Source organism: Mercurialis annua, linkage group LG7 (assembly GCF_937616625.2).
Source record: "Mercurialis annua linkage group LG7, ddMerAnnu1.2, whole genome shotgun sequence".
Taxonomy (NCBI): Eukaryota; Viridiplantae; Streptophyta; class Magnoliopsida; order Malpighiales; family Euphorbiaceae; genus Mercurialis; species Mercurialis annua.
This window is the reverse complement of record NC_065576.1, coordinates 5322240-5343115: the sequence shown is the minus strand read 5'-3', so window position 1 is coordinate 5343115 and position 20876 is coordinate 5322240. Positions and strand designations below refer to the sequence as shown.

The 20876-nt window shown below is 30.3% G+C and overlaps 2 protein-coding genes and 1 pseudogene across 4 annotated transcripts; 2 read left to right on the top strand and 1 right to left on the bottom strand.

Annotated features, from left to right (window-relative positions):
* The first annotated feature begins 5401 nt into the window (after positions 1-5401).
* LOC126656683 (uncharacterized) lies at positions 5402-6439 on the top strand (annotated as a pseudogene).
* Positions 6440-11371: 4932 nt separating this feature from the next.
* On the bottom strand, positions 11372-14613 carry LOC126655601 (uncharacterized). 2 transcript variants are annotated; one of them, XM_050349837.2, is made up of 3 exons: positions 14466-14613; positions 12807-13753; positions 11372-12070 (listed from the first exon to the last, which is right to left on the bottom strand). In XM_050349837.2, exons 2-3 carry the CDS (start codon positions 13459-13461, stop codon positions 12009-12011), a joined length of 717 nt encoding a protein of 238 aa, XP_050205794.1. In that variant the 5' UTR covers positions 13462-13753; positions 14466-14613; the 3' UTR covers positions 11372-12008. The 2 variants fall into 2 exon arrangements, with proteins under 2 accessions (XP_050205794.1, XP_050205791.1); XM_050349834.1 differs by lacking the exon at positions 11372-12070 and having other exon boundaries at positions 12079-13753.
* A 365-nt stretch (positions 14614-14978) lies between these two features.
* Positions 14979-20349, top strand: LOC126655600 (BTB/POZ domain-containing protein NPY5-like). Of its 2 annotated transcripts, none has more exons than XM_050349833.2 (5): positions 14979-15367; positions 16119-16744; positions 17506-17575; positions 18056-19234; positions 19622-20349. In XM_050349833.2, exons 2-5 carry the CDS (start codon positions 16683-16685, stop codon positions 20183-20185), a joined length of 1875 nt encoding a protein of 624 aa, XP_050205790.1. In that variant the 5' UTR covers positions 14979-15367; positions 16119-16682; the 3' UTR covers positions 20186-20349. The 2 variants fall into 2 exon arrangements, with proteins under 2 accessions (XP_050205790.1, XP_050205789.1); XM_050349832.1 differs by lacking the exon at positions 14979-15367 and adding an exon at positions 15398-15604.
* Positions 20350-20876: the final 527 nt, after the last annotated feature.

The following is a 20876-nucleotide window of genomic DNA, read 5'->3' as shown; positions in this document are numbered from 1 at the left end:
ACTAAGCAGTCATCGTCAAATTCTTCTTAAACAAATAAACTACCTCTTATGGAGTTTTCAAGTTTGTCCTTATATCATTAGTAAAAGAGGATCAGTAGCTCCTCCTCAGAAGGTGGCACTGACTTATACAGGTAGCGGTGGCGGTTGCCGGTAAGTATGCGACGACGAGTGGGTGGGTGTCCTTTAGAAGATTGGGTGGATGGTTTAAGTTTGGTTAGTTTAGATCGGTGGTTTTTGGTTAGTCGGGTTGGGTTGAGTTGAGTTGAGTTTCTTTTGCTAATTATAGACTTTTAGTGTTTTTTGGTCATAATTAAACTTAGGGAATTTCTTAACCGTTTTAATAATTAGGAACTTTTTTTGAAAAAATTAGAAAAAATATTCTCTTTTTAAAAATAATATATTTTTCTATTTAAATAAAAAAAATAGAAAAAATACTTCACCTTTTTAATATTATTATTTTTTTTACTGTAAAACATGTTTATATTATAATTATACATATTTTTTATTATTATATTACTCTAATCATATTTTTTTACTCTAAGCGATCATCTGTCACTTTTTTCTCTCTCCTTCTTCTTCTTTATTTTTTATTTTCTTTTTTATATTTATTCTTCTTTTTCGTCCTTCCTTCATCGTTCTGTTATCGTTTCGCCGTTTCTCCGCCGTTCTTTCATATTTGATTTTAGCGATGTTTTTTTTACTTTGTGGTGATAAATACAAGTTATTATAACTTTCATACTTGAATAAATTACTCTTGAAATTTTTCAACTTTAGATCTAAAAATCTGCTTAAAAACGATTTGATGATGAAAAAACAATTTTATGCACAAAAACTATTTTTTGCAAAAAAAAAAATAACATCTGATTATCATATGAGTATCATATCATTATCAAAACACCGCAGAGAAAACTATTTTTTTATAAAAAAAACATCGTCTAATTATTATATGAGTATCACTGTATTATCATGTATTTATCATAACACTGCAGGAAAAAAAGATGTTTTTGCAGAAAATAATGTTTGATTGTCATATCGTTATCATAATATTTTCATATAATACTGATATGATAATATTTATGGTACCTATATGATAATATTATAATAATATCTATGATAATATTGTTTTATAAACAGTGTTTGATTATAATGTTGTTATCATAACACTGCAATATGATAAGCAAATGATAATAAAGTATAATAAAATTATGATAATTGTATGATAACTTATGTAAAAAAATAAATTACATAAGGATTTATGATAAAGCAGATGATAATAGAGTAAAATTATAAATATTTTAATACGCAGAGAGAAAATATAAATCTAAAAAAAAAACGTGAGATATTTCCTAGTGACTTTTCATGTTAAGATAAAAAGAACAAATATATTTATTTTAAGGTAAATACCTAAATTTCCCAATTTCGTATAAGGGGATCTAAAGCTAGTATCCATGCGTGAATGTGGGCTTATATAAGGGATTTTTAGACAAATACCTATCAAACACCTATTTATTCTCAAAAATACCTTTTGACCAAAATTAGTTAAAATTTACGGATTGACCAAATTTTTTTACAAAAATATTTTTTATTATTTGCAAAAATACGATTTCAGTTTACTAACGGTAGACTAACGGTTTACTAAACATCTATTTACTGTAAGTTCACTTACAGTTTACTAATGGTCTACTATCGGTTTACTTAAAAATCAATTTACTATTTTTTATTTTTTAAATTATAAAATGTTAAAATGAATTATTACTTAAATCACTAAAATTATTGGTGTACCATTAGTAAACCATTAGTTAACCAACAATAGAACCATTACAGATATACAAGTGAAAAACAAAATTACATAAAAAAATCAAAAGCATCATCAAAAAATAATTATAAATTTACCAACGGTTAACTTAAGGTTTACTAACGGTGTTACTAAAATTAAAATTATTGGTTTACTATTAGTAAACTGTTGGTAAACCAACAACAAAATCATTACAATCATAAATTACAAAATAAGATCACAAAACATAACAGTTTAAACTTTTCTCGTTCGGGCGAAGACTCCATTTTTCTTCCAGTTTGGATTATAGCAATGTTAAAGGGATGTATAATACGTTTTATCGGTTAATTTTTAGAAATCTATTAGAAAATTTTAGGAATATTTATTGGTTATCTTTGGGTTACCTAATAGTTGAAAGTTTAACCTATCAGTAAAATTATCTGATAAATATTTAGTAAACCTTTAGTAACCTATTAACAAATGAAAAGCAATACTATCCCGATTTAAATTATTTTATTATCGGTGAATATTAGGAAACCTATTAGTAAATTCTTTTGGAAATTTTGGGTATCTTAACACTATTTTTTATTTTTAAATTATTAAATGTTAAAATAAATTATTACTTAATTTACTAAAATTATTGGTGTAGTAAACCATCGATTAATCAATAATAAAACCATTGCAGATACACAAGTAAAAGAAATTACATAAAAAAAATCAAAAGCATCACAAAACAATAATTATAATCTTACCAACGGTTAACTCAAGGTTTACTAATGAAATTACTAAATTAAAGAAAAGTTAATTTACTAACGTCTACTAACAGTTTACTATTGTTTTACTAAAAAACGATAGAAACATTAAGATGTAACCAATTCATGAAAAAATGACATTTATCTGTTAATTTAAAATTATAAAAACGATAACAATTAAATTTTGGAGCAAAAACTGATATAAAAAAAATTGACTTTATATGCCTTCTAAATTCTCTTCTTTTCCATACGTCATTATAATACTCCTTAGCCTTGGCCATTTCTTCAAACAGTAGCTTTTTTCCTTGGCCAATACTCTTCCATAAAAATGATTATGTAGCAAAAAAAATAATAAATCCACAAAATGAAACCGAAGAAAGAGAACTCAAACGCAAGGTAATAAGCATACAGTGCGCTATACTTTTTTTAAACCAAACAAAAAATCAAGAGCAGGAATTACAGTGATGGCGACATTATCGTCGTGGAGGATCAAGACAGCCAAAGTACAAGCGAGTTCTTGGTTACCCATTGTTATAAACCCCTTTTGAAGATTCAATTATCTGCGATTATTGATGATTGAACATAAAATTAATGACACCCTCTGCCGCAACAAAAACAAATCAGCCGAATAAACATGGATAATCCGGCCTCAAATTCAAAGCGCCGCCATAACGAGGAAGAAATTTCTTAATCACCGAAAGTGACATTGTTTATGCATCATGTCCGGAGAGATCTCAGCAAAATCGGTTTTCCATTTGAATCGACTGAACAAATAGCTTTTCTCTATTTAGCATCATAGATCGTATTTTTCAAATCTTGAACAGTAAAGAAATCAAATAAAAAGATAAAGAAGAAAGCAGGAAGAAAAGTGGGATATTTTTGCAAGGAAACACGCGCATCCGTATTAGTGAGATTATTTACGTGTTTGGTGGTGTAGAGTCTAATTTCCTCCTTATATAACGATTGTGTGAATGTGGGCTTCTGATTTAGACTTAGTTATATGGATATTTTCCCATTTCAAAAAGAGTAAATGACAAAACTATTCAAAAAAAGGAAGAAAATAACAAAAATGCTAAGTTTGCTGAAATATTACATCAACACCTAAAAAAATTGAAACTTTACATTCAATACCTTTCCAATGAGTATGCAACACATGTCACACTCAAAACAAATGAAAAAAAGTCAAAAACGTGTCAAAATTGGTCAAAAACGCGTCAGAAACGTGTCAGATCTGCGTCTGACGCGCGCTCAGACATGTGCTTGACGCGCGTGTCAAAAAAATGCATCAGTCACAAGTTAAACGTTCAAACATGTATCATTTATGTATCTGTTATGTATCCACAATGTATCAGAAATATTTTTTTTATCATTTTTCCTTATTTTTAAAACAATTATAAATATATAAATACACACACACACACACTTATATATATTATTTATATTTATTATTTATATGCCTCTAAGGTATATGTATAATATATTTTAAATTAAAAGATACAATTTATTATATATTTTAAAAATACATAAATTATGTTATAAAAAAAGTATCTATAAAAAAATATGTCTTCCAATTACATGTTCGATGCTTGCATTGTTCTTTTGTTAATTACTATTTTAAATTTTGAAATAAATAATTCATTTATTTAAATTCATAAGAGCTGTATTTGAGTTGTATATTTAACGCGTTGAATATATAATTTACGGGTAGTTGAAATGTATCAATAACATATATTAAAATAAAAATATGCCAAATGCTCTGTAAATTGAATAAAATATTAATCAATGGTATGTATTAAGGATATCTTTATCATGTTTTAATTGTATATGAAAGATGTATCTAACAAATACATCTAAAAAACATATATATAAATATTCTGTGAGCTGTTTCTGATATGTATTGTTGATGTATCCGAGATGTTTTAATTGTATAAGAAAGATGTATCTAAAAATATATTTAAAAGATATATTAAGGATGTATATATCATGTATAAATTATATATCAACGATTTGTCTGTTTAATACATTTTAAAAATATATCTATCATATATATAAATTATTTATCAGAGATATATCAAATATGTATATAAAATATATATGTAATACATGTAATAAATTTTTTGATAAGTCTTTGAAATGTATAAATGTTAGTAATAAAACTTAAAAAAAGACAATAAGAAAAAGGTTTCGAACAACGAATATGTATCAAATATGTATTGCAAATGTATTGGATATGTATTTGAGGTGTATCGTATATGTATCATAGATGTATCAAATATGTTTTTTAAATATCTTTTGTATGTATAAAATATTCATCAGTTGATTCAATTAAATCGATAAAATCAAAAATAACAAATAAAAAATAAAAAATTTATCTTATTTCAATTAATTAAACTTCAATTTACTACATCTAGTTCACTTTTCGATCCAAGATTTTTTTTTAAAAAAAAAGATTAACTCATGTATGCGTCGATTAACTATTTTTCTTAAATAATAAATTTATAATTATCTAATATATCAGAGATGTGTCGAAAATGTATTAGAGATGTATTAAAAATGTATCAACAATGTATTCGTTATATAAAATTTGACAATATTTTATTTAAATAATACATCTTAATATATATTAAAAAATACATCTTAAATACGTAAAAAATACATAACAAATATAATTTTAATAATACATCTACTTTATTATGAATCAATTTTTTTACAACACATTAAAGGAATCATTCAAGGATAGTGTACACATACTTCTCCATAAGTGACTGAAAACCAAAAAACAGAAAGGCAAATTTATGAAACTGTAAGAAGTTTGAAACATTCAAAGTGTAATATTTTGAGGTACAAGCTTGTCCATGCATAGAGCATCTTAGCCATGCCACGTTGGCAAATTGTGTTGATGGGAGCTGTTGAAGGTTGCAGAATTATTGGTATTTCTGTTCCACATCTCCACCACCTTAATTAGCTTAATTAAGAGCAGTCATTCAAGAAACAATAAATTAAGCTTAAAAGAAAATTATGCTGAAACTAAATGGGCTTTTATAATTAACCAATTTCAGTTAATAAACAAATTCAAAGCACAAATTCAACCAAGATAGCATGAGAGATTGTTGAACTTTCATATTTTTTGTGCTGAAAAAGTTGAATACCCAGATAAAAGAATGCAACTTTTTATCAAAACAAGCAGACCCAGAAGCAGAATAAGAAGCTTAAAGAGAAATTAAGTAGAAAAATAGTAAAGAGAAACAGTGCTCCGTCTTGAGCGCTCCGTCTACGCCCAGGCGTTTGGGTGATTTTTCTCTCAGTGGTCCTTCCAGCCCCTCTAGAATCGCTGAGTTTTATCGTATTTTTGACGAGTTTGAAGATAGTAACAGCGGCAGATTTGCTTTTAATTTGGAGGAAAGACCTGGTACGCCTAGATCTCCGTTGCCGAAAGGGGATGAATTCGCTTTTGATTTCAGGTCTGAGTTAGGAGAAGCTTCTCTTTCTGCTGAAGATCTTTTCGACGGAGATAAAATCAAGCCGCTGACGCCTCCTCCAAGACTACAGTACGAAGACAGGAGTCCTCTTTTATCGTCGAGATCGCCGCTAGCTCAATGGAAAAAGATGTTTCATGAGGCTTTCTCGCCGAGGAAGAAGAAAGATTATTCATATCCATTTGCTACAGCTGCTGAAAATACTCGAAATCAAAGAGGTATAGATAGAAGTCCGGCGAGTTTAACATCTAGGGCGAGCCGCCGGCGAGCTGCGAGATCGTTGTCTCCCGTATAGAGTATCTGAATATCCATGGAAAGAAGAGGAAATAAAGTTACAAGACAACGCCAAAGAACACTTTACCACTGCTCAGAATTTGAAAATGGTGTGGAGAGGGTGAGATTGAAAAGATGGAAAAAGTGGGTTGATTGTAATTGGAATGACACATGTAAGGTAGGGATGCTTCTCGTACAACATGTAATATAATCCCGTTATTAGTATTTTAATGTAAACAAAAAGTTAGCACAGTTGAAATATTTTGACAGCCTTAGCAATTTTGTAATAAAAGCCCGCTATCAGCCCATATGTGTAATTTTCTCTTTCAAAAAGAGAGAGCCTATATCCTCATAATTAGAAGCCCACATTCACACAATCGACCACAGAATCCTAATCAGATGGGCTGATAAGTTCTGACTCAACAAAGGAGATTAACAAAAAAATGAAAAATGAAAATTTAAAAAGTTTGATATGTTGACCTATTCTTTTTATTAATTAGCCCTCTAAACTTGTTTTTATGAAATAACTAGACAATTTCATTGGTAGCCCCCGAACTATCTTCTTTCTCCTTAAACCATCTTTAAACTTTAATTTATACCTCAATTAGCCTTAAACTTGTGTTTTATATCTTAGCTGTCCATATTAGTTCAGAGCTATTTTCGTCAAATTTAATGACACGGCGAGTCATTTGAAGTCCTATATGGACGCCACTCTTTAAATTTATCTCGAAGAGTCACATTATAAAAAAAAAACAAGAATAACGTCCATATTTAACTTCATTTGACAATGCCACGTCACTAAAATTGACAAAACGTTCGGAAATGATGCAAAAGATAACCAAATTATTAAATAAACATTAGAGAATATTGGGAGCACGGATTAAATTTAGGGACGGTTCAGAAAAGAACGATAATCCAAAAACACTCAGTGTAAATTATTCGATTTTTTTTTTGATAAATTATGCGAATTGATGGTTGAAGGTTAAATATATATCAGAACTAATTTGGTGCAGATTCAAGAGATCATAAATGAATATTTTTAAATCCCTAAAGCTGCTATACAATGCATGGCATGGCAGACGGCATCTCAATATTTAAAGAGATCAAAAAAAGAAAAAAAAAAGATCCCAAATTCTTTAATTTTCTTCTCTTTAAAATATATAAAGCCTGGCAATTCAAAGAAAATGATCATAAGAACCAAAAAAATAGCACCCCATGGCTCTTTTCTGAGTTTTTTTTAATTGATTCGTACAAATTGTCTAATCCTCAAAGAAGATGATGATGACGGTTCATGTGACTGTAATAAGAAAAATAAAGCTATTATTACTCTTTATTTCTTGTACTTTGTTGGAATAATTTTGATTCCTGGCTGCTGCTGCTACTTTTCCACTTCATAAGGGCTATATATTGTATGTAAATAAAAGCCTATTTATCAGGATTTTTAGGACCACTTAACTCTACTTTAATTTAGTAATTTGATACTTTGTAACTAAAAAGAGTGCAATAAAAAAAATCCGAACCAAATCGAATATTTTTGTTTTGGTTTGGTTTGAGATATAAAAAAAATCAACAAATGTTTATTTATGTTTTTTCAATTTGAGATAAAAGATTAAACGAGTTGAAGTTTACGGTTTTAGACAAGATCACCCGCAACTCGTCAATTTTTAGTCATTTTGCAACTCTCCTAATCTTTCGACTACAATTGGAGATGGAAATCAACTTTTATTATAAAAAAGTGACTATTTCGATTCAATTTTTTCAAAAAATAAGTTTCTGAAATTTTAATTTATTAATTTTTTTTTATAATTGAAATTGTTTAAAATCGAATGGAAACCCTGCCTATGCATGCTAATAAAAATAAGTGATGTAGGTGGAATGTTATCTTATGTCATTAATCAAATTAATTACAAAAATTATTATTATAATTTTAAAATATTGATGTTATTAAATTTTGACGGAAATAGTTTTGAAATGACATCAGAAAAAAGTTAAATAACTCAATTACAACATAAAAATTTAGGTATAAAATAGTTAACAATTAAAGTTTAGTGATTATGATGGGAAAAGAAGAAAAGTCGAGGGACTATTATCGAGATTACCCTGGGTTTTCTCCATTTCCCGCATAGAATTACAGTTCAAGTTGCAATTTGTTTTTTATTTGAGATCAGTTCAAGTTGCAAATTCATTGAACTAGTTTAGGAAGAATAAAATGTAACACAAAGCATGTCAGAAATGTGATGATTTTTTTAGAGGATTACTTTTTAAATTTTTAATGTAGCATTTTAAAACAATATTTACCACATCATTACTTCACCATCCTCTCATATTTTTAAATACTTTTCTTAAAATTCCCATTGTATTTAACTCCATCATCACAATCTGCTGCCATGTGCCTGCCTATATCAATTAACGTGTTATTTATACATAAAATTCAATTCTTTCGAGTTTGTTTAAAAATAATATTTTAAATTTATCATAAAAAAACTAATCTTTTAATTTTTTCAGCAATAGTGTGTTTTTTTGCCAAAATAAAAGGTTAAATTGTTTATGCCAAATATTAAACGTTATATATTAATCGCAATGAAAGAAAAAGGTGGAGATGTTATATAGGAATTACCCTTAATAAATTACTTTTATTTTACCAACTAGTATAAATAGCCAATTAATGTTTTAGTTAAACATTACTTGAACTGCTGACATAATGGTTGCACAAAAAATATTAATCTATAAAGAAATATTACTCCCTCCGGTCCATAATATTTGTCGCATTTGAGATTTCTTTTGGTCCATAATATTTGTCATATTAGAGTTTCAAGAAACCATTAATTGCTATTTTTTTAAAATTATCCCTAGCAATAAATACTTTATAAGTTTAAAAAAACTAGTCAAACATAAAATAAGTGGTAATTAATATGGACAATTTAGTAAAACTATACACAAATCAAGATATATTTATTATTTTTTTAATTTATGTGAAATGGTCAAATGCGACAAATATTATGGACCTAAAGGAGTATAAGTATAATAATACCTATTTTAGCTATAAAGAATTATCATTATTCCCATCCATTAAATGTTGAGTTTACAGAAATAAATTTTATAAATTTGATAATCCATCCGCAAAATAAATTGTGGACATTGATGAATTTGTAGTTGATGTATTAAAAAGGAATATATAATATTTAAATTTTATTTTAAATTTTAATGTTTTATAATTTTCATAATTTGTATATTAAAAAAATAATATAAAATAAAAAAAAAAACAGAATAAAATGGAATAAAATAAATATGTAAAAATGAGGATAAATCGAGCTGGAAAGAGATAAATTATGTGATGAAAAGTATAGATAAGAGATAATGTTAGGCAAAGAGTGATCAACGATCAACTGGTCACATGGCATGGGTCAAAGTCAGTATATAGAACAGAACACAAGATGACATGCATTCACAGTTTGTGTTTTTATTTGGCAAAATATATATCTAAGTCCATGTACTTATCCATTTTTTACATTGAATTCCTATACTTTTTTTATCAACATTAAGTAGTTACACTTTTTATTTTGTAGACTGTTTATTAGTCACGGAAATAAAAAGTGTATATTTCATACGTGTTAATGCGATTGAAACAAAACATATATTCATTTTTACTTAAATCACATTAAAATTTAGTTCACACATCGTTTTTATTCAAATTAAATATTTTAATAGTGTTTTTTAATATGAATTGACATCATTAATATTTTTATGACAAAACTTTCAATGTTTATGAATTTAAAATTATAAGGACTCAATGTCAACAAATAAAAATAAAAATTTACAAAATTCACATACAGTTTCTAAAAAGTACATATGTGCAGTAGAATTGAATTTGTTGAACTATAAAGTTCTAATTCAACAAAAGATTAAAAATGAAAGGGAGCTGAGCACACTATCATAGGTATGTGTTAAAAAGATTAAATAATGAGAATATGATACAAACACTGGTAGGTTTATATGGATTTGAAATTAATTAATTTATATGATACATTGGAGACTTGATTGAAGCATTGCATGTGATGCCAAGGAAAAAGTATATGAGATTGGATAAGAGAATTAAAAATTATCGTAGACTTGTGGTCACATTTTATTTCAAGAGAATAGAAAATGTCTATAATTTATAGTAGTATTTTGAATTAGATCTGCTAAATTGATGGAGTATAAATTTAAGTCTTAATTAATTGTCAATAAGTTCTAAGTTAATTGGTCAAATTAGTGGGTAAATATCTATAAAATAAATAATGCAGCGGCAACAATAGCCAATAGGCTTGAGTCCAAATTAGGCTAAATTTGAACTTAAGATGGTTCACATTTTAAAGTTTCAGCTTGAACTCGAACTTGAACAATGTTTGAGCTGTTCGAACTCGAATTTAATTCAAATTCAATAAAAATAATTTTTATAAAATAAATATATTTAATGTATTTTAATTTTTTCTACTATAAAATATAATTTAATCAATTAACATAATACATTTTTAAATTCAAAAATATGAAATTAATTTTATTAAAAGTAAACTATTATTTTAAATTTATAAATGATCCGTTTAAATTCGCAAGTCTCACAAGGCTCAACCATCAGTATTCGAACTCGGCTTAAGATGAAACTCGGATAGCTCGAACTCGACTCGAACTCCTAAACAGCAACAATAACAAAAAAAAAAACAGTGTAATAAAGAAAGAAAGTGAGATGGAAGGCATTATCATCGAAGAACGTAAGAGGGCGATGGATGGGTCGTTATCTTGTACAGAAACCATACTTCCCTTTCACTAATCTCACTTTTGTATTTCATAAAGGAAACACTTCAAACCTATGTAGCACGGAAACGGAAACGGGAAACGGAAACGATACGAAACGGAAACGGGGAAACGATAATTTTCAAAAATAAAGGACACGAAACGTGGGGGAAACGTGTAAATATTAAAAATATAGGGGTATTTTTATAAATTTTAAATTTTTATATATACATATAAATAAATTTTATATAAGGCATTTTTTAATAAAATTATACAAAAACTACTATATATTTAAAAAAAAAAATCATATAAATAATCAAATCTAACAGTACTAATATAAAAAAAAAATTGTTCCCGAAATAATAAATAAATTTAATACTAAATTAAAAAAAAACCTAAATCACAATTTTTCAACGTTGTTGTTGTTATTCTCCTTTTCCATATTATTGAAATTTGCATCATCATTAATCACCATTGCTTCTAACTCCGGTTCATCTAAAGATAGATTCGCAAATTGAAGGACACCCACATCATTCATACCTCCAAATTCATCTCCACCAATATCCCACATCTTTGTCTTTTCATCACTATACTCTGAAGAATTTCTTGATAAAAGACGAAGATTGTTGTGAATAAAAACTAGATCTTCAGCACGTTTTGGATTTAACTTATTTCTTCTAACTGAGTGGATAAAAGAATAAGTACTCCAATTTCTTTCACTGCAAGAGGAAGAAGTAGGTTGTCCGAGAACTTTAAAAGCTAACCTTTGAAGAAGTGGAGCATGTGAACCATAACTTGCCCACCATTTTAAAGGTTCCATGTTAGATCTGCTCCCAATAGAATCCGGATCTCCAAAAGGCCCACTCTTAAGTGAAAAATTAGCAAATTCATCAATTGTTTTGATACGATCTTCGTCACTTGAAAATAGTCTCTTAAAGCCTTTGACCCTTTCAACAGAGACTTCTACATCCATATGAGGGGGCGTCCTATTTTGTCCTTCTTTAAGCCATTTGTCGCTATAGTATCTTTAAAAAAAATCAACATTAGTAAAGAATTAAAATAATAATCAAAATTAAAATAAAGTAAAAGAATTAGAAAACTAATTTTGGATTTAAAGAATGAGCTAAACAATGAAGAGGAGTGCTACTCTTTGCCCAACGATCAACAAGAATTCTATGAACGACAAAGTAGAAAGATGAAAAATCTGTCGATTGAATATTTTCATGCTCATGAATCAACATTTTCACCTTTTGGATCATCAAATCCCACATTTCATAAACCAAATGAAGACATGGTTTATTGGTGTCACATACTCGAATTATCTCATAAATTGGTCCAGTAAAAAAATAATATAATTAAGCTTCGCCCACCAATTTTCATCTAAAATTAGATCTCGAACAAATCTCGCTTTACCTTGATCATCAGCCCGATATAGCATCCATTGCTCACTCAAAACCATTAATTCAAGAGCACGTCTTATAAGTTTAATTCTTTTAAGCATCACAACAATAGAAGCAAATCGGGTATCAGCAACTGAAAGCAACTTCAAAGAACTAAATCGATTGAATATAGCTAGTCTCATCGAATGAGTCATGATAAAGTTCTTGATTTGTAAAGCATCTCCATGAATTATAGTTATCCAATGACATTCATCATAGACTTCTATATTATTTTCAACATTCTTGGCTGCACATATATTTTTCAAAGCAAGATTGAGAGTATGTACTACACATGGAGTCCAGTAAATATGTGGATACATACCTTCAATGATTTCTCCAGCAGCTTTACAATTTCTTGCATTGTCAGTAATAATTTGAACCACAGATTGATGGCCAATCTCATCAATAACTTCCTTAAGCAAATCAGCAATAAAATGTTTATCCTTCACTTCACCAGAGCAATCCACAACTTTAATAAACATAGGACCAGAGTCACTAACCACCATCACATTAATTAAAGGCCTTCTTTGTGGATCACTCCATCCATCACTCACAATACTAACACCTTTTTCTCCCCATGTGCTTTTAATAGGTTCCAATAACCTTTCCACGTGTGTTTTCTCTTGTAGCAATAAAGTAGTCCTCAATTTATTATATCCAGGTGGCACATATCCTCCTAATGAATGATTAGCAGCAAATGCAAAAGAGCTAACATAATAAGGATTTCTAGCAAAATTGAAAGGTAAACCCCCAGTATAAAACATTCTTGCTATTTTAGCATCTAATTGATCTCTATGTTGCATGTCAAAAGCTTTAACAAGGTCAGATTCCTGAATTCTTCTTCTTTTTGAAGCTTCTAAACTACTAGATTGGTTTATGGGAGATGGACTCGTTATTGTACTAATAACCGGTAAAGGAACTTGTTTAGGTTGAGAATTTAAACTTCTTGTTGCGGCTTCTTCATCTGCTTTTCTCATTTCAGAAAGATCATCAATTTTCACTTTTTTACAGGTACCAATTCCTTTTCCACTAATTTTTAATAAATGACCTTTTATTTTAGTATAAGTCCCTTGCTTTTGTTGACCACAAAAATTGCATATCCACTTCCAATTTCCCCCTCCTTCCCCTGTTTTTTCAATTTTTGTTACATATCTTCACAATGGCGTATTATCTTCTTCATTACTAGTTTGTGTGGATGACACGCCTTGACTAGAGCTAGAAGTTTGATTTTGAGAAGAATCCATGCTAAATTAACAATTCAACACAAACCTGCAATAAAAAAAATTGTTAGGGTGTAATTTAATTTATAAATTTATATTATTTAAAAACACTTGCTTGACAATAATATATACATGTGTACTTGTATTTAATAGAAAATTAAATATTTATATGATAGAATTAGGGTCTAAATCATAATTTAAAATTTTATTTGTGTAGTTTATTATGTATGTCATAATTATTTCAGTTAATATTTTATTATAAGATTAATCTATAAAATTAAATGTTAGTTTCTATTTATTTTTAATTATTTACCAATAAATCTAATATATTCTAAAAATTATAAATCAATAACGTATATTATTTTCTTAAAGTTAACCTACAACTATTTTTTAATACTAATGAAACTTTACATTATAATCAATTTATTTCATTAACCCGCTAATAATTTGATATAATCTATAGTTTACTAACTTGATAACTTACAGAACAAACTAAACTTAAGTAATAATGAAGCCCAGCCCATGATTATATTTATTAACCCTGGCAAAGTTTTCTTCTCTACTTATATTATAAATATAAGTACAGTTAAACGGACATGCAACACCGGCGACGAGATAAAGAAAAAAAGAAAGTAGAGATTTTAAATCTATTTTTCTTAATTTCTAGATGCAAACATTCAACTTTCTATTAATTTTTTAAATACCCAATTCAATCTTCGATTAATTTCAAAATAAAGGCATATAATTTTTAAAATTCTTACCTTTACGAGTCGACGTAGCGGTGCCGGATTCCGTTCAGCTATGCAAATTGAGATGAGCAGGGGACGTGAGAAGATTTAGAAGAATGATAAGAAGAATTATGAGAAGAATTGCTGAAACTAGTAGAGTATTTATAGAATTTGTTTTTTCAGAATCTCAATTTGCATAGGAAACGGATTCTATACTTTTTGTAATTGCAGAAACTTGCCCGATACGTGCAGGATACGTTTTGTGCCGGTGTCCTTCACGTATCCGTTTCTGAAACGGATTGAAACTGGGAAACGTATGCTGAGTGGCGTTTCCATGCATCATAGCTTCAAACTCATGCATGTCAGATTGCCTCTCTTTTTGATTCTCTCTTTAACTTTAATTAATTAATACTAACAATATTCAATCAGTCTTTAAACATTTTAATTCTTCAAGTGGGGGCCTAGCATTTCTTTCTTGAATTCAAAGAAACAACTAAAAAAGAAAAAATAATTAAAAAAAGATTCAATCTTTTTAACCAAACAAAAACTTAAAGTTGTTTGTTTTTTGTTTCATTAGTTTAATTATACTTTAAAACTAAAAAGAAGGGTTCTTGCTTGATGGGTAATGAGCCTATATAGTGAAGTAAAAAAAGCAGGATTAGGGTGGTGGCGGTGGTAATGGTGGTGGGGCGGTGGTGGTGCTGATTCAAAGGTAAAAAAAAATTTAAGAGAGAGAAGGGTACTAGAGAGAGAACATTCTTAGATTTGGATTTTTGTGGGTTAATGTTAAATATGCAAGAAATGGTGGCTGTCAAAAAAAGATTTTAGATGATAAATTGAGGAACAGCTCAATATTTTGATGGGAAATTTTTGGGTTTTTGTTGGGTGGATTTGGTGTTATGTGGGGTTTACTTCTTTTAGGTTTTGTCCTGCAGGTAACCTAATTGGCCCCTTGTTAGCCTCTCATTCTCATCTCCATGCACTCAACTTTGTCTTGTTTTTTTGTGTTGTGTTATTTATTATCTTCTCCCCATTTCCTTTGCTTATTTGATTCTTCTTCTTGCTAACTTTGCCTAACTCAGTTGTGAAAAAAGATTGGATCTTTTGGTTTGAGACATTATATTTTTGATTTGGATTTTTCAACTTTTTGCTTAAGAGTCATCTTCTTCAAGGTAAAGTTCAATTTTTTTGAGTTTAGATGCCAATCAAACTACTCTTATTTGTTAGTATCTTTTTGCTTCACTTGACCTAGCTTTAATGTTTTTCTAGTTGGTTAATATGTTTTTAGTGCATTGGAGGTGGATTTTACTTGATATTAGTCAATTAAAAGTTAAAACAGTTTCTTGATGTGATTTTGTATCAAATTCTTGCATTTCTATTAGAAAAATGACTGGTTTTGTTGGTCTCAAGCTGATCATAAGTTCTTGTGGATGAGATTTTTATAGCATATATTTTTAAAACTTTTTATTATTTTGTGTGTGTGTTTAAAGAATATAGTATGTTCTTAAGTTGATTTGTGTGTCACATTCTTAGATTCTATCAAATCTTGCAAATTTGGAAACATTTTTGTTGGTAGTGATGCTCAATCTTTTCTTTAGAAAACAACCCTTAAAATTGATGCTTTTTGTCCACTCTTTCGGTGGTTCTCTCAACTAATACCAAAATATGCTGTTTTCTTGTTTGCAGGCTTACATTGAAGAGCTCTTCAAAGGATTTTCTTCTGATTTTTAAAGAGGAATTTGGATTTTGGGGTTTGGGTTGTGGACCAGAATAAAAGGGTTTAATTAAATTCTTAGTAGCGTGTGCTAAGATCCATCCATAAAAATAAAATCCTAGAAGCATAAACAAATCAAATAAGGACGGTGGTGTCAGTTTTAAGCAAGTGGGTGTGTCTCTTAATGTTTTAGTTTATATGAAATGTGTGATAGTAAGAGAGTTTTTAGGCAATTTCTCCTTAGTTAAGTTAACCCTTATCTTGAACTTTATTGCCAATTTTTGAAGCAAACTCACTCCACTTTGTGAAAAATCACACTATACCACATTTGCTCATTTCTTTGCTTCCTCAACTTAGCCTTGTTTTGTGGGCAAGATTTGGTTATTCTTAGAAAAGAAACTTGTTTTCCATTCATCCTTTTCTTGCCTATTTTGAAGTGTTCCTAGTGAGTTTGTTCACTAAATTTGTGGATTTAGTGGAAGTTCGGAATCGGAATCTTGAAGGGGAAATCGAAGACTTGATTTTTGTTCGTTGAAATGAAGTTCATGAAACTTGGATCCAAGCCTGATTCATTTCAGGCTGATGGAGACAATATAAGGTGAGTTTTAGATCCCTCTTTTTGGCATCTACTAATTTCATAGTGTTCTATTCAGAAGTATGTATCCAATAGTATTTGAATAGACCAATTTTTTTTGTATATTTGCCTATGTTTCAGGGTAACGAAAACCTTAAAAGGGAAAATGCTGAAACGAAAAATAGCGAAATCATTTTTTTGCGAGAATATGTTAAATATAAAGTTTTGGAGTTCTAAAATCGTTTTTGGAAATGGAAATGAAATGCAGAAACGTAGTATTCGATAAGTTTCCGTTCAACATAGATCTTAACTTCTCTTTTGATTCTTCTATGGATGTTTAGTTCCATCTTGTGATTCAAGTATACACTTCCTTCACTGAAAACGAGTCCTTTCAGTTTCATTTACATTATAAGTTTGGACTGTTTTGAGAAATCATTGCAAGCTATATACTTTTTGGGTTCTATTTGTTATCTGGATTCTGTAAATGTTTTACTATTCAGTATCATATGCCTTTGGAAGTACAAATGCAATTAATTTTCAGGTGTCTCTCTTTGGCTCTAATTAACAGCTAATTCTGATTTTAGTGCTTTTTGGAAAGTAAAAAAATATGAGAGTGATTCATTTCAAAGACCAAGTGTTGTCAACATTTTTTTTTATCCCGAACAGTATATTAGCATGAGCAATCAACTTTTTCTATAAGCTGTTTTCTCTGTTAGTAACTAATCAAAGCTGAATTAATTTGTATGAAGTTTGTGACCTGAGTGGAAGAATTTCTACTTATGCAGGTATGTGGCAACTGAGCTGGCTGCTGACATGGTCGTCAACGTCGGTGATGTAAAGTTTTATCTCCATAAGGTATGTAAAAACCATGTTATCTTGATTTGGATATTATCTGTTGAATAAATTACCAGTCACAGAATAGCTAACATATCTTTAGTCATGTTTCTAGCTCGCTAAAGATATTAGACTATTAGGAATACGGAACATTGTTCTGGTCTTGATCACTAGAACTGTTTTTTTTTTTTATTTGAAGCTTGAACATTTTCCAAGCGGTAAAAATGGATCCCTAAAGATGCAGAGTTTATTCGTCCTATGTTATTTGGAAAGAAACGCTAAAGCAGAAAACAGTGAAACAGCATTTTTATAAGAATATGTTATAAATACAGAGATTTCTAGTCTTAGAAGTGTTTTCAGATTCGAACTGAGATGCCGGAATATAAGCTTCGAGAAGTTTTTGTGCAACATAACATTGGCTAAACTTGCACTTTAAACTTTTGCTATTTGCTTATTGGACATGCTTGTTTGACTCTACTAATTTCTTAAACACTTCTGTAGTTTCCAATGCTGTCAAAAAGTGCACGTCTGCAGAAGCTGGTTGCAAATATAAATGATGAGAACAGTGATGAAATCCACATCCAAGATATTCCTGGTGGACCTGCTGCATTTGAGATATGTGCTAAATTCTGTTATGGTATGACGGTTACTCTAAATGCATACAATGTCGTTGCAGCTCGCTGTGCGGCCGAGTACCTTGAGATGTACGAAACTGTGGAGAAAGGAAACCTCATCTACAAAATTGAAGTCTTCCTTAATTCCAGCATCTTCCGCAGTTGGAAAGACTCGATAATTGTTCTTCAAACAACAAAGTCTCTTCTTCCATGGGCCGAGGAATTGAAACTGGTCAATCATTGCCTCGAGTCCATATCTTCAAAGGCTTGCATTGAAACTTCCAAGGTGGAATGGTCATACACTTACAACAAGAAAAAACTTCCATCTGAGAACGGGAAGGATCCTATATGGAACGGCGTAAGAAAGCCGCAGACAGTTCCTAAAGATTGGTGGGTTGAAGATCTTTGCGAGCTTCAGATTGATTTATATAAAAAGGTAATTACAGCCATCAAAACCAAAGGAAGAATTGCAGATGATGTAATTGGAGAAGCTTTGAATGCATATGCGTTGAGAAGATTGCCGGGTTTTAGCAAAGGCGTGGTACAAAGTAGTGACGTCATAAAATATCGATCATTGGCTGAAGCCATTACGTGGCTTCTTCCCACAGAGAAAGGCAGTGTTCCCTGTAGTTTTATGCTTAGGTTATTAAGAGCAGTCATTCTGTTAGAATGTGGAGAAACAGAAAGGAACGAACTAATGAAGAGAATTGGCCAGCAGCTCGAGGATGCTACAGTAGCTGATCTATTGATTCGATCCCCAACAGGTGAAGCAACGGTATATAACATTGATATTGTGCAAGGTCTAATCGAGGAGTTTGTCGCCCATGAACGGAATGCTCAAACAGATTTTCCTACGGAACATGAGTTTCACGAAAGCAGAAGCCCGAGGTTGGGATCAGATGCTTCCCGAATGCAGGTAGCAAAGCTGGTAGAGGGCTATCTCGCTGAAGTAGCACGAGATCCTAACCTACCGTTATCAAAATTTGTCAATCTTGCAGAAAAGGTGTTGAGGTTCCCAAGACCATCCCATGATGGACTTTACCGTGCCATTGATATGTATCTTAAGGTAAGCTCCTGAGCACTGAATTTCCTAGTTCCTTATCACTTTCCTCTAACTGTATAAAGTCCGCTTATGTTGCACAAAATCTTGTCAAGTCTTGCATTTTGATATTTCATTTCCGTTTTCGAAAACGCTGTTGAAACTCCGAAAGTTTATAATTATAGCTTATTCTTGTAAAAGTATGGTTTTGTCATTTCCCGTTAAAAATATAAATTATTGTCTTTAGTTCATTCAAATGGCCAAGTGGGAGCTAATTAACCCATTGCATAAGTTCAGGAATCGCGATTACCCTTTGTCCATTTACTATCATCTGCTAGACTTTAAAAAAAATTAATTTTGTGTGGACATTATCTGTCTCCAAGTGCAATAATTGACTGTTATTTTTTGGTGTAGGAGCACCCTGGAATCAGCAAGAGTGAGAGAAAGAAAATATGCAGGTTGATGGATTGCAGGAAGTTATCAGCAGAAGCCTGCATGCACGCGGTGCAGAATGAGCGGCTTCCATTGCGGGTTGTTGTGCAGGTTCTATTCTTTGAGCAGGTCAGGCAAACAACACCATCGGCTGGCAACAGCACTCCAGAATTACCCGGCCCCATTAGGGCATTACTCCCCGGCGGGTCTCACGGAAGCTCGAGGTCTACTACAACCAACACGGAAGAGGATTGGGATGCAATTCCTACAGCCGAAGATATCAAGGCTTTGAAAAGTGAACTCGCTACTCTACGATTAGGTGGAAACAATAGAAATGCAAATGCTGCTAAAACCGATGCTGAAAAGGTTGCAGCGAATAAAATGAAAGGTTTAGTCATGTCGAAACTCATGTCGAAACTGTGGTCGGGAAAAGAACGGAATGGCGATATGATTAGTAGCACGGATACTTCCGAGAGTCCTGGTTCTGCTAGTGCAGAGGAAACAAAATCTACCCCTTCGAGAAGCAGGAGACATTCGTTATCTTAGTTTGTAAAATGATCATTCAATTTGACCGTTAGGAAATTAGGACCTGCTGACTTTTTCCATGTGATTTTTCACTGGAAACAAAATTTTCACGCAAGAGCCATGTTAAAGCAAATGGGACTGATTTTTATTAGAAATTGACTGTTGAAGTGATGAACTTTGATAAATGCTTTAGATTTTGATGTACCATAACCACGAGAATTTCAATCAAATGCAATCAATTTTCAAGTATTCACTGAATTATGCCAAATTCAAGCTCCAATTCAATTATATTATACAAGCTCGAAGCTGAAATCGGATGGATTTAAATTTTTAAGTTCGAGCGACATCTTAGCTATTCAAATTTAACTCGATTTGAATACAGAATGAAATCGGTCATTGAAAAATTATTTTATATTCCCTCCGTCGCAAAACAATAGTTCACTTTTCTCTTTTCACACAGTTTAATAAGCATAATTAATGCTTCAACTTTTCACAATTTTATATTTATTTTTTCTATCATACTCTTATTAAATGTTATGTCTAATTTATTTTGTAGGCTATAGTAAATAAGAGTAAAATGGAAAAGTCAACACTTTAAATTGTGATTTACAAGTAATGTGGACAACTATTTAGAAAAAGAAAGAAAGAAAGTGGACTATTGTTGTGGGACAGAGGGAGTATTCAATATTTCACCATAAAAAAGGAATTTCGA